Source organism: Crocodylus siamensis, chromosome 1, assembly GCF_052110815.1.
Source record: "Crocodylus siamensis isolate JL-2025a chromosome 1, ASM5211081v1, whole genome shotgun sequence".
In the NCBI taxonomy this organism is placed as follows: Eukaryota; Metazoa; Chordata; order Crocodylia; family Crocodylidae; genus Crocodylus; species Crocodylus siamensis.
Window position 1 is genome coordinate 89694958 of NC_143395.1, and position 12487 is coordinate 89707444.

The 12487-nt window shown below is 38.9% G+C and overlaps 1 protein-coding gene across 1 annotated transcript in view; it reads right to left on the bottom strand.

The window, feature by feature from the left end:
* WASF1 (WASP family member 1) overlaps nucleotides 1-12487 on the bottom strand; it is a 70060-nt gene that overhangs the window by 12365 nt on the left and 45208 nt on the right. The window contains 1 exon segment of the mRNA XM_090037899.1: nucleotides 1792-1945. Coding sequence (XP_089894025.1) covers nucleotides 1792-1945 — 154 coding nt within the window.

The window sequence follows — 12487 nt, forward strand, 5'->3', positions numbered from 1 at the left end:
TTTACACCCCAGGGTACTCAAGGACCTGGCTAGCATCATAGCTCAGCCCCTGGCATGGATCTTTGAGAACTCCTGGCACTCAGGTAAAGTGCCCAAAGACTGGATGAAGGCCAATGTGGTGCCTATCTTCAAGAAAGGGAGGAAAGTGGATCCGGCAAACTACAGGCCCATCAGCCTGACTTCTATCCCAGGGAAAGTCTTAGAAAAGATTATTAAAGAGGGATCCTGAGGGATAGCCAGCACGGGTTTGTTGCAGGTAGGTCTTGCTTGAGGAATCTTATTTCCTTTTACAAACAGGTGACCTATCACCTGGACAAGGGAGAAGAGTTTGATGTCATATATCTTGACTTTAAAAAAGCCTTTGATCTGGTAACCCATGATTACCTTTTGGCAAAACTGTCTAACTAAAGCCTCGGCCCCACCACGATCCGCTGGCTGGGGAATTGGCTCCGTGACAGGACCCAGAGGGTGGCGGTTGATGGAAGTTGATTGTCGTGGTGCACTGTGACCAGTGGAGTCCCTCAAGGCCCTGTCCTTGGGCCTACACTATTCAACAGCTTCATTAATGATGTGGACATTGGCGTCAGAAATAGACTGGCCAAGTTCACTGACGACAGCAAACTCTGGGGTATGGCATCCACACCTGAGGACAGGAGGGTGATCCAGGAAGACCTTGACAGGCTCAGGAAATGGGTGCGCAAGAATCTGTTGGTGTTTAACAGTGAAAAACGCAAGGTTCTCCACCTTGGCAAGAAAAACCTGCAGCATCTTTATAGGCTTGGCAGTGCTATGCTGGCTAGCACTACAGGTGAAAGGGACTTAGGGGTCATGACTGACCACAAGATGAACATGAGCCTTCAATGTGATGCTAGTAAAACGAGTAAAATGCTGGCTTGCATCCACAGATGCTTCTCAAGCAAATCCCAGGACAGAATTCTCCTGTTGCACTCGGCCCTGGTGAGGCTGCAGCTGGAATACTGCGTCCAGTTTTGGGTTCCACAATTCAAAAAACACGTGGAGAAGCTTGAGAGAGTCCAGAGAAGAGCCATGTGCATGATCAGAGTTCAGGAAAACAGACCTTATGACGAGTGGCTGAGAGCTATGGGGCTCTTCAGCTTGGAAAAGCGCAGGCTCAGAGGTGATCTGGTGGCCATCTACATGTTTACCAGGGGTGCTCACCAGGATCTGGGGGAACGTCTTTTCACTGGAGCGTCCCAAGAGATGACAAGGTCAAACGGTCACAAACTATCTCCATGACCATTTCAGGCTGGACATAAGGAAGAACTTCTTTACTGTCTGAGCCCCCAAGCCAGAGGTGGTTCAAACACCTACTTTGAACGCCTTCAAGAGACATTTGGATATTTATCTTGCTGGGATCCTATGATCCCTGCTGACTTCCTGCCACTGGGACAGGGGGCTGAACTCGATGATCTTCCGAGGTCCCTTCCAGCCCTAATGTCTATGAAATCTACGAAATTTATAAAGGGGCCTCATACCCATTCCCCTGTGTTCAGAGGCAATCATTAAGCAAAAGAATCCCCCAAATCACTACTTTAAACAGTCACACACTGCAAGGTACACTGTCTAAAACACCAAGAACAAACTATAACAGCTAAAATCAGGGGAAACAAGACAACAATGCACTGCTACTTTCTTCTCAAGTAGCCTCACTGTTTTTAACAGCACTAGTTGAGGATCAAAAGTACTACTCAACCTGAGAAAAAGGGTGTCTGCAGCCCTACGTAACTACTGATGAATTAGGGACAGGTTCTGCTTAGTTTTCATACTGACCTGTAAGGCGTAAGTATGTTAAGTGGGGGAGGCTGTTCACAAATGTCATAAGTCTCTTGTAAAGGAATAGGCAGAGTCTTGCGGTCAAACAGCTGTTGATCCTGAATTGTGGAACTCCTGAAAGCTTTTCTCATCGTAATGTCTTGCAATGATACTGAAAGGAGACATGAAAATAAAATGAAAACAAATCAACCAATCAACCATTTGGTTTAATTTATCTGATGTAAAATGTTTTACAACTGCTAAACATTCTTTTTGCTAATAATTTCTCAGAGTATCATTCACATTTTACAGAAGTATATTATTAAACTATTACTACCCTAAAAAGTGTAGTTAGATGAGAAAAACATATATAATATGTATGTTATCACATTGTCAATTACTTCTAATCAAAGGAAACGTGTTTTTTAACTAGACTCATGATGGTAACAGAATTCTGTTTTCCATAAAAGGCATCCCTCAGTTAAGGCTAATGTGTCAAAAGGGGTCTGTAGCCACACAAATGAGATTCTGTATCTTTAAAGTACCTAGTAAAATTAACCTATTCTTAATAGCCATGTGGTGGCTTGTGTCTGCAGCTTTCATTGACATTAATATGCACTAATTTGCATTCCTTGCACATGCAGCTGTCCAACTGAGATGCCAAATCAGCAAGGCGCAAAAGCCTATCCCAAACAGTCAAAGAGTTAGTGGCAGGTGGTGTTTAATCGTTCATTCCTGCATTCCTTGAAACCAGTAAAACGTTCTTCTAAACAGGTTGCTGAATCAAGATGCAATTCTTCCATTTAATATAAAGAATTTTTGTAACATGGTAATTATAATCAATTAATGACCAGTACACGAGATTACAATTAAATGAATGAGCAAGAATCCAGTGTCAGAGCAATACATTAAAATGCCATTTCCAAAAATTACAAAATCTCAACTAATAAGTTCTTGGATAACTACAATTAAGGCAAACAACTCGTTTTCAACTGTTTTAAAACCATCGTGATTAAAAAAAATAGGTTGAGTTGGAAGCATTCCTATTAAGATTCTAAGAAGGTTAATTGAAAAATGACTCTAACAGATGCACCGTTTCATGAATGTGTAATACAAACTTCATCTGTTCAATTTTTTTTTCCTTCCTTTATGCTCAAACATTTCTCCCACGAAGCCCAGTTGTCTCCTAAACTTAGTCATTACAACTAAACGTCAGCTTTCCAGCTCTGGTAAAGGAGAAACCCTATATTTGTAAGCTAAGGTATTTATTTAATGTCAAAATAAATCAATGCTGAAAGAAAAAAAAGGTTAATCCACCATACATTTTCAACAGAAAATACTATGTTTATAAAGTTAAATTCGGTTAATCTTTAAAGAAAAAAAAGATTGAGAGTGGCCATTTTAAAAAGCATCTAGTGCTTTAAAAATATTTAGCCTTTTAAAAGAACTGATTAATCAAAGGTGCTTTTGTCAGATTCTAAGCTTTATTCCATCTGATTTTTGTAGTATATTAACATATAAAAACTAAGCTACTTAGGGTGCTATCTGCTGCCCTATTTTCTGTCACAGCAGCTCAGAACAGTGGTGGCAGGAGAGTTGCCAGATTTCCCACATAAAACACAAGCAAGCAAAAGGCACAGAGCAGGGGTGTCAAAGATACGGGTCACAGGGTTCCTTTATCTGGCCTCTGGGTCTTAGAGTTGACCCACATACAGCACATGACCTGTGCTGCATGCAGCACCCACCCTGGCTGGTCCAGATGGCATCACATGCAGTGCTCTGTCCAGGACCTCCACTGCATGCAGCATGGATCCTTGACTAGCTGGAGTGGGTGCATGCACAGGTGTTGTGTTCAGTGCAATCCTGGACCAGCTCAAGTGGGCTCTGTGTATGCTGGGTCTATCATGCAGGGGTTTGCGGGGGCGGGGAAGGCAGGGAGGGAAGGAGTGCAGTGGACCCAATCCATCCCAAGGACTGGCCCTTCACCATTAATTTGACCCTGTGGGTCAGATGAGTTCAACACCCCTGTTCAAGGGGGCCTGCAACTGTGAATGTTCCTCTTCCCTAGGCACACCAATGACTCCTCTTTGTGAGGCTAAGATGCTTTTTCTTTGCGATTCAGTTTGGCTTATGAGATTATTTATTGGCTTCTCAGGTAGTATGTTCTTTGGGGATTTTTTTTTTCTCCCAAGTCTTAGGATCAAAGTTTTGGAGGGAATTTTCTCTTTTGGAAAATCTTCCACTAAGTACTCAGAAACCTTTCCATTCAATTCTTTTATAGATTAACTGTTTTGCTTCTAAGTGAGGCACAATACGTAAGCAACAAATATACTTATTCAGTACTACTCAGTAGTCCTTTATGACATTAATTCATAAGCACTTTCTAATAACAATATTAATAAATGTCTGTTGGAGCATGACAACTCTGGAAATAGTTAAAGGGAACATTCCTTCAATAAATATACACAAAACATTCCTTGGCTTTTGATATTTAAAGTGCTTATAAAAATATTAAACATTGGTCTTCTGAATAAATTAAAATTACTGAGATGTGCATTATTCTATATGTTCTCTCATGTTCCATCATTAGTGGGCCCATAAAGTCTCTATAGTAAGCAGGTGCAGCATTTTTAAATCTTCAGTTTCCCACCCTTCCAGTAAAAATTACAACTAAGTGCAGCTGTGCTCAAGCTTTGCAGAGGGGAAAAGATCAGTCCCTAGGACAATCAGTTCCCAATGATTGACAGATCATCTATCTAAAGTTATACGAATGGCCAGAGAAAGTATTTTGTAGAATTCACCACTGCCACTAACATTTTCTCCTTCAATATTTTGGATCTTGTCATGAAAAATAAAAATAGCCTTTTATATGAAACAGCCGAATATATCGCAACAACTTCACTAAAAAAAAACCTGCCAGAAGAATCCAAACAAAATATTTAGAAATATAGTACTGTGATACTGGGCTCCAGAAAGTAGTTACATAAGTCTGTAAACTCAAGAGACAAATACCCTAAATGTCTCATAGATAATTTCTCAGAATTTACAGACTCATTGTACACATGCAATATCTCAGGGCACTACCTTTAACTGTAGTATACAACAAGCCCATAAGTACTGTTCTGTGAAAGCTTAAGTAGTCTCTGTCATTTTAACACATATACAATACACATACCATTTCCTCCTCTCTCTCATTTGAGAATCTGTATTAACTCCAGAAGTGTAAGTATATCCCCCTTCCATCTCTGCATCATGAAATTTGTAAAAAGACTTATTATAGCAACCAGTCTAACTCCCTACTAATACACGATTTTCCAAGTAATTGGAAATAATACCTGTCAGAAAGCAGAGCTATCAAATGTACTGTACATGACGTTCTGAAACAGATCTCTGTTCATTTCTCTCCAACTCAAAATAAAAAATGAGAAAAAGCAGGTATTTAAATAACAATACTACAACAGGTATTAATTGGGTGTCTTTTGAAGCTGTAATAAAAAACATATCAGTACCATAAATTGGTATTAATATTTTACCACATGGTAAGCTGCCACTTCTATTTCTTTCCCTTTAGTGTCATTAAAGTATGACCCACAATTTGTAGAAAAAAATCAGCTATGGAGTGTATCAGTGTTCTGACAGAAAGAAATGATTCTGATAGAAATAATTTACATTTCAAAAAAATACTTTTACTCTCTTACTTAAAAAAAAAAAAAAATGTTAGGCAATAGGTTTTAAAGTTCTTCAAATGTACAGCCAATAAAAGTTCTATACCTTCCAGAAATGGCAAATATATATAAATTGTTGCTTGACACCTCCATGAACACGTAACATTTTAAAACCAGCACCATTTAAAACAACAAACTTAATTGTGTGCCAATTCAAAGATTTTGTTAGAATTTGTCAGAAGTCGTGGATCTAAATGGCCGATTCCCTTCATGTATTCAAAATCCTATCCAAAGCCTTAGAAGTAGGAAAGAAAGAACACAGGATGCTATTTAGAAAGTTCCAGTTATGAGTAACTAACCTTATTTTCTTTATTGAAAATTCTCTCCCCAGCAATAACCTTCTTACTCAACCCTCGGGCTGAGAGTGTAATATTGAGCTCTGAGTTCCATGAACCATTTTCACAGATTTTAGAAATGCCATTATTCTTAAGAATGTCAAAAATACTTTGCTTTTAGTAGAATGACTCTTCTGCTATCAAAATTTTTCTTTCTAACTATTGGAGTTATGCTAATTACTAAAAAGAAATTACTTCTCCCTTGGAAAAGAAATTGCTTCCCCTTGTTTACTGTCCTCAGGGGCAAGTCCAATCTCACATTTTCTAAAATGATCTGTCCTAGTGAAAATAAGAGCACAGATGCAGCTTGGACATTGAATTTATGTAGCTTAACTCCCGTATGTAAGTAAAGGGACTCAGAGAAGCCTAGGAAGCTAATACGTTTGAGAGAGAATTCATAAATAGATGTTGAAATATAATGCATGCTAGAGAACATCCTTCTCATCCAGGCATTGCAAACAGCGAACACGTCAATGGGCTCATCACAAACATGGGTGCATTTTCTTGTTCATTCTGACAAGAAAATGCACCACTTAAAATCTGTCATTTCATCCAGATTTCCTTTTTCATAAATAGAGAACAAACTGCACAGAAGTATAGCCCTGTCACTGAATCATCTAACTTTATGAAACTAAAGCTGGGCATTCCTAACTTAAACTGATTAATTACTAAACATATAGTAAACTAGACTGAGTCTAAGAGAACTGGAGGAAACACACTGAAGGTGTTGGGGCTAAAGCACTTACCACAAAGGTGCAGATTTGTATAGAGAGAAATGTACTGTTCCCCTATATTTACTGCTTTAAATAATCCTAGGATTTACCACACATGAAGGTCTGAGTGTTCAAAACGAACACAGATCTGCTGAGGCAATCCTTTATGAAGAAATGCCTGTGGTTGTGTACAAACATTACATTTTTACTAGCAGAATTGCTGTTCTCTCAGTAGAAATAAGATGTATACAAACGTTCACTGAATTCCCCCTAGGCAAAACATGCCCCTTCCAGGAGATCTTCTGGGTCTCAACCTACAAGATCTCCCTTATAAGAGTTTCTCCCATAAGGGTGAATACCTGTACACTCCCCTCCCAATCTGCTCTGGGAGGGAAAGGAAAGTCAGTAAAATAAATAAATACATAAATTGAGCTGTCTGCAAAACACTAAGCATTCAGAGCTTGATTGAAGCTCCATGGTCAGAAAGAAGATAGAGGCAAGTTAACTGACAGATAGAGCACAGCAGCATGACCTGCTGTCTGAATGGGAGTGCTATAGGGCAGAGGTTCTCAATCCCTGGGGTGCAGCCCACTGGCAGGCCGCAGCGGGTCAGCTACTGGTCCACAGCACTGTCAGCTGCCAGACTGAAAGTGGCTGAGGACTGGCAAACCATGGCCCCCCAAAGCTAAGTGGAGAGGTCGTGGCTTCTTTGGCAGGGCCCGCGGCAGCGCAGAGTTTGGCCCACCCCCCTGGCCGGGATGTGGAGGTATCCTTAACTTGCCTGTTGGCAGGAAATTCTGGCCGCAGTCAGCTGCAACTGCTGGGCTGTGGTTTGCTGGGCTGCAGCCATTTCTGGGCCCTGGCTTGCCAAGCTGCAGCATAAAAACTTTGGGAACCTCTACTGTAGGGGATACCAAGGGTGGTGGCAATATGGTATAAAACCACTGATGCAAACAAGGCTGCTAACCCTGTTTTGTTTGTTTGTTTGGGGTTTTGTTTTTGTTTTTACTGACAATAAAACTTTTACTTTTTTAAACATGGTTGGTATTAAACCCCTGAATTTGAACCAAGCTCTCCTAAATGGGGCCTGGCAAAACGCTTACATTTACATTATGTAAAACATATACCAGTGAGAGTTTGGTTGTCAGTAAAATGTTTGCAGATTGTCAATGAAAAACAAATTCTCAGGTTGGAAGTTCTGTTTAGGATGCAGTTGTTCCTCATTCTGAAACTCTTGAAACCATTATGCTCAAAATATGTAATTCTGCATTGTGACACCATGGACAATAATTAATTTGCCTCTTGAGTTTCCTATCTTTTCCCTTGAGCTTCATAATGTGTTAGGTATGCTGATTTTAAGGTGAAATATTTCTACCTTGTATACATGCCCCAATTGACTTGGAGAAACCTAGCACTTTAGGGGTAGAAACAGATGTTACCTTTTATCACCTTTGTGCCACCATAAAACAGACACCTATGCCCCTATTGTGCCACAAATGCCCCAAATTTGTGGCTACAACAAAGTTGCTACTAACTTGTGCTATGTAGTGGCAGACAGCTATTTGTTTTGTGATGGAAAAGTATGGGCAGCTTAGAACTGCTCATACTCTTCAGCTGACCTAGGGAGGTGCTCTGGGGTTTTGGGGACCCAATTCTGCACAGCTTGGTAATTTCCACATAGAGTTGGGCCCCTCCATCCCCCAGGAGTGCCTTCCCAGCTTTCCCTGCTTACAGAGAGGCACTCTGGGGAATCCTGGGACATGCCTACATGAGCATGAAAAACAGGGTTTCCCTACTAACAGGGATATGTGCCCAAGATCCTATTTGTTCATCTCTAAGAAGGAAACCCAAACATTCCCTGTTTACAGAAATGTTTCTAGATTCCCTGGGGTGCCTTTCTAAGTAGGAGAAGCTGGGGAGGTGCTCATAGAGCTTCAGAGGCCTGATTCTGCATGGGAATTCCTGGGGTCATGCATAATCAGTCCCCTGAAGCCACGAAAGAACACATCACCTAGTGTCCCACAGCATCAATGGGCAATAGAATGGGAGGGTGTATGCTTTGCCCAATGAAGTGGATCAGCTATGCTAGGACACATCCCAGCAAAACCAACCCACTTCATTTAATAACATCTATTTCTAGCCTAGGATCATACCATTTTCACCCATGGTACCATGACCCATACTGCTTTGTGTTACTGAAATTTCCCAGCTACTAATCTGCTTTGTGTGATAACTAAATGCTTTGACAAAGTGATGTTTCTACAACCCTATAAAAGTAGGTACATTTATTCCATAACACCAGATTTTGAGTTAAAATTTCATTACAGTAAAATTTTTGTCATCTGACATTTAAGTAACCAGAAATTCTATTAACTGGAATTTCCAGCCAACTGAAGAGAGAGGGAGTTTGCACATGGCAGCTGCTGCTGCCACCCACCACCCCGCGCTGTTGCCACTCCATGTGTGGCTGCTGTCACCCCTCCACCTCCCCGCTCACAGCCACCACCCCTCCCACCTTGTGTTATCTGAAAACCCCTATTGGTAAACCAGAATATTTACATGACCGGAATTCCCCCTACCTCAGGGATGCTGGAAAGCAAAGATTTTACTGTATATACTAGAAGAACATGTCTCCATTAAAAAAAAATTACACTTTTTTTTTTTTTGCTGCCATGAAATTTTAATTTGCAACAGCATTTAGTATAGGTTCACTATAGAAAACAAAACACCTTATTTTGCTGCCTTAAGTTTCTAGTTTAAGATCAAGAATACAATTATAACACTTTTTCTAGTCTGTAGAATCAATAATGTAGTTTCAAAATATGCAGATTCTTAGTTTCTGAATCCCCTCCTTTTCAGAATATTACGTATTTTTAGGGAGTAACACAATTGTCATTTATAAATGATGTTACACATGACATCAGTGCTGCACTGTATATTGGTATTTCAAAAGAGACATGAAAGCTGAGTCTTCTTAACAAAAGTGCTATAAGAGTACCACCTACACAGATCTAAATTATTTACTTATATTAGCACTTATAACTGCAAGATTAATGGCTCTAAGAAATTCACAGAACTGCGAGAACTGACAAAAATTTTCTTTAGAAGCACAATACTAAAAAGGGGTGACATCTTTTATTACATAACATGGGCACTATTAGTTTTATAATGACCAACAACTACCAACTCTAATGTTTCAAGTCCTTTAGTATGTGTATGTATGAATCTCTCATACATGTATGTAATTACACACACAAGTGCATGTGCACACATGCAAATTCTAGGCAATATATGTATGTTAAATATATAAATTATTTAAACATGGCTGCAAAGAAACCCATACATTTACAATGGATTACTCATTCTCTCTCTCTCTCATTTTTTTTAACCAAAGAAGGGATTTATTATGTATCATATTAAATGTGTATTTAAAAAAATAAATGTTTAAAAGAATACATTTCAGGAGACTGAGTAGGCATTTCTTCGAAATAACATTATTTTTCAGAGATGATTTCTCATTAAAGAACCCACATATCCAGAATGTAGTACTATGCAACCACACCAATACAAGGCTGAATGCTTCTATATAATTTTTAACTAAAAAGATAGTTTCCTTTTTTCTTACCAGAAATGAATTTTATTAATTTATTACCATCTCTCTGTAAAAACAAACTTTATATATTCACCCCCCTACAGAGGAAATAAACAGTTATTTTTCCTCTGTATAAGAATAGCATCGTTGCTAAGGGGAAAATGAAATAATTTCAAAATCTATAATTAGTAGAAAGTGGGGTACAGATATTATTTCAAAATCTGTATGGACACTTCCTTCTTAATATCCTTTTTTTTTTTTTTTGCTTAAACATGTTCAATTGTTCATTCTACAAAAATGTATTTCAGTGTTGAAATCTGATTTCCTGTTTATAGAACATTAAATACATGAAGACACAATTCAAATGAGTTTTGATAATATTAAAAACATGTTTGATATTTACATGACATTTTTTTTACACTTAATAATTTTAACTAACTTAATAAAATCACCTCAAAGAATTCAAATTAATACCAAACCAAGCTTTTAAAGTAATGCATCCAATATCCCAATTCATTTTATTAAACACATACATAAATGCTTGTCACAATACTGTGTGGTTTTCCTCTCCCCATTTTTTATGTTTCTTCAGTGGTAATCTCTATTCCTAGTTTCCTCCTGAAGCACTGCTTCCTGAGCTCCTGTGGAGCCCTATGTTTTTACAGCACAAGGTAGCAACTGTTAGGCACAATCCAGTACTCTGTCTCTTCCATGATTTGATTTTTATCTTTTTGCAATGGAAAATGTAAATAATACAAAAAGTAGGATGGAAATTCAGAAGCCCTTGGAAAACTTCAGTTTCATCAGGAGGCTTTAAATAAGTTTTTGCCAAGGATTTCTCTTTTGCTCACATGTATCTGGTTCTTGTTGTTTGTTTATGCTTTGACTCTAAAATAAAGTTCCTCTCTCTCCCTGATAGCAACACGGACATAAAGAAGTACATTAGAGATAACTTCTGCTTTGTCTACTAAGAAAGAACACCAGTAAAATCAAGAGGGACTCATTTTGTGTATCGTGGAATAAATAACTTCCTCTCCATTCGGGTTAAGACTAACAAAAACACAAAATCAGTGTTTTTACAGAGCTTGTACTTTTGTACAATTAAACCTCTAATGCAAGAAAAAGATCATGATGTTGAAAATGTTTGAGCTCCCTGGTGCATAGAAATAGGCTGTCCCTCCAACACCCTTTCCAAGGGTGCATCATAGGGTCTCCAATACAGATTGCCAGACCTGCTAGTTAGTGCACAGACTAGTACTTCTGAGCACATGCAGTTAGTTGAGTGCAAGGACAGATTTGCTTTAATGTTGTACAGAGGTTTAAAAGGAAACATTCCAGAATCCAGATTTACTCCTTATGCCCCAGTTGGTTAGGAACTAATTTTCCAAAGTTTTCTGAGCTTTACCACTTAAATCCTAAGCCATACCCCCGATATTTTCTTCTATTATAATTCTCCTTTTTTTTTAGGCTAGACCAAAGTTAGAGCTGTTTGCAATAAGCTTTTTAAAATTCAAATCCAGAGAAGAAAACAAATGATTCATTGTCCCCAATTCTGGAGTGGGATATTATGTCAAGATCACCATTTTCCTGTTCCCTCTTTCAAAAACCTCACTCTAGGCAAACTTATTCTTCTAACAAGAGGCACTGGACACAGCTTCCTCAAGGAACTGGTTAACAGTTCTTGGACTACTTATGAATGGAAAAAAATACTCCTGGAACTCTGAATAGTAGTAGCTTTTTGGCATGATCAGTCACTGAAAGGCTAGAGCAGTGATTCTCAACCTGGATCCTGCAAGATCTTTCTAAGGGTGTGGCAGGGTGCTAGGCAATATTAGTTATATTAAGCACACATGCACGTACACGATTCATAAGATAAGCCAAGAGATTTCTAATAGAATTCTATAGTGTCAAAAATACGTTGACCTGTTATGGCCTCTCTCAGTTCTCTGCAACAGAATTATTAAAAGTATTTTTTCTGTAGACAAAAATCAAATGAAATTAGTTTTGGAAATTGTGTGCCATCCTAAGTTCAGGACTTTGTACTTGTCCTTATTGAACTTCATGACATTTCTTTGTGACTAATTGGAGGATTGAACCAAGTCCCTCTGAATCCTAGCCCTACCCTCCAAAGTATGAGTAGAGCCTTACTACCGACAGCATGATGCCATCTGCCAACTGGCTGAGAATGTAATCCATCCCATATTCCAGATCGTTGATGAAGATATTTGAACAGAAGTGGCCCTATGACTGAACACTGGGGCACTCCATTCGGTACTGGATGCCAACTAGACAAAGCCATTGATTACTATTCTCCGATCCTGATCCAGCCAGTTTTCTATCCATCAACGT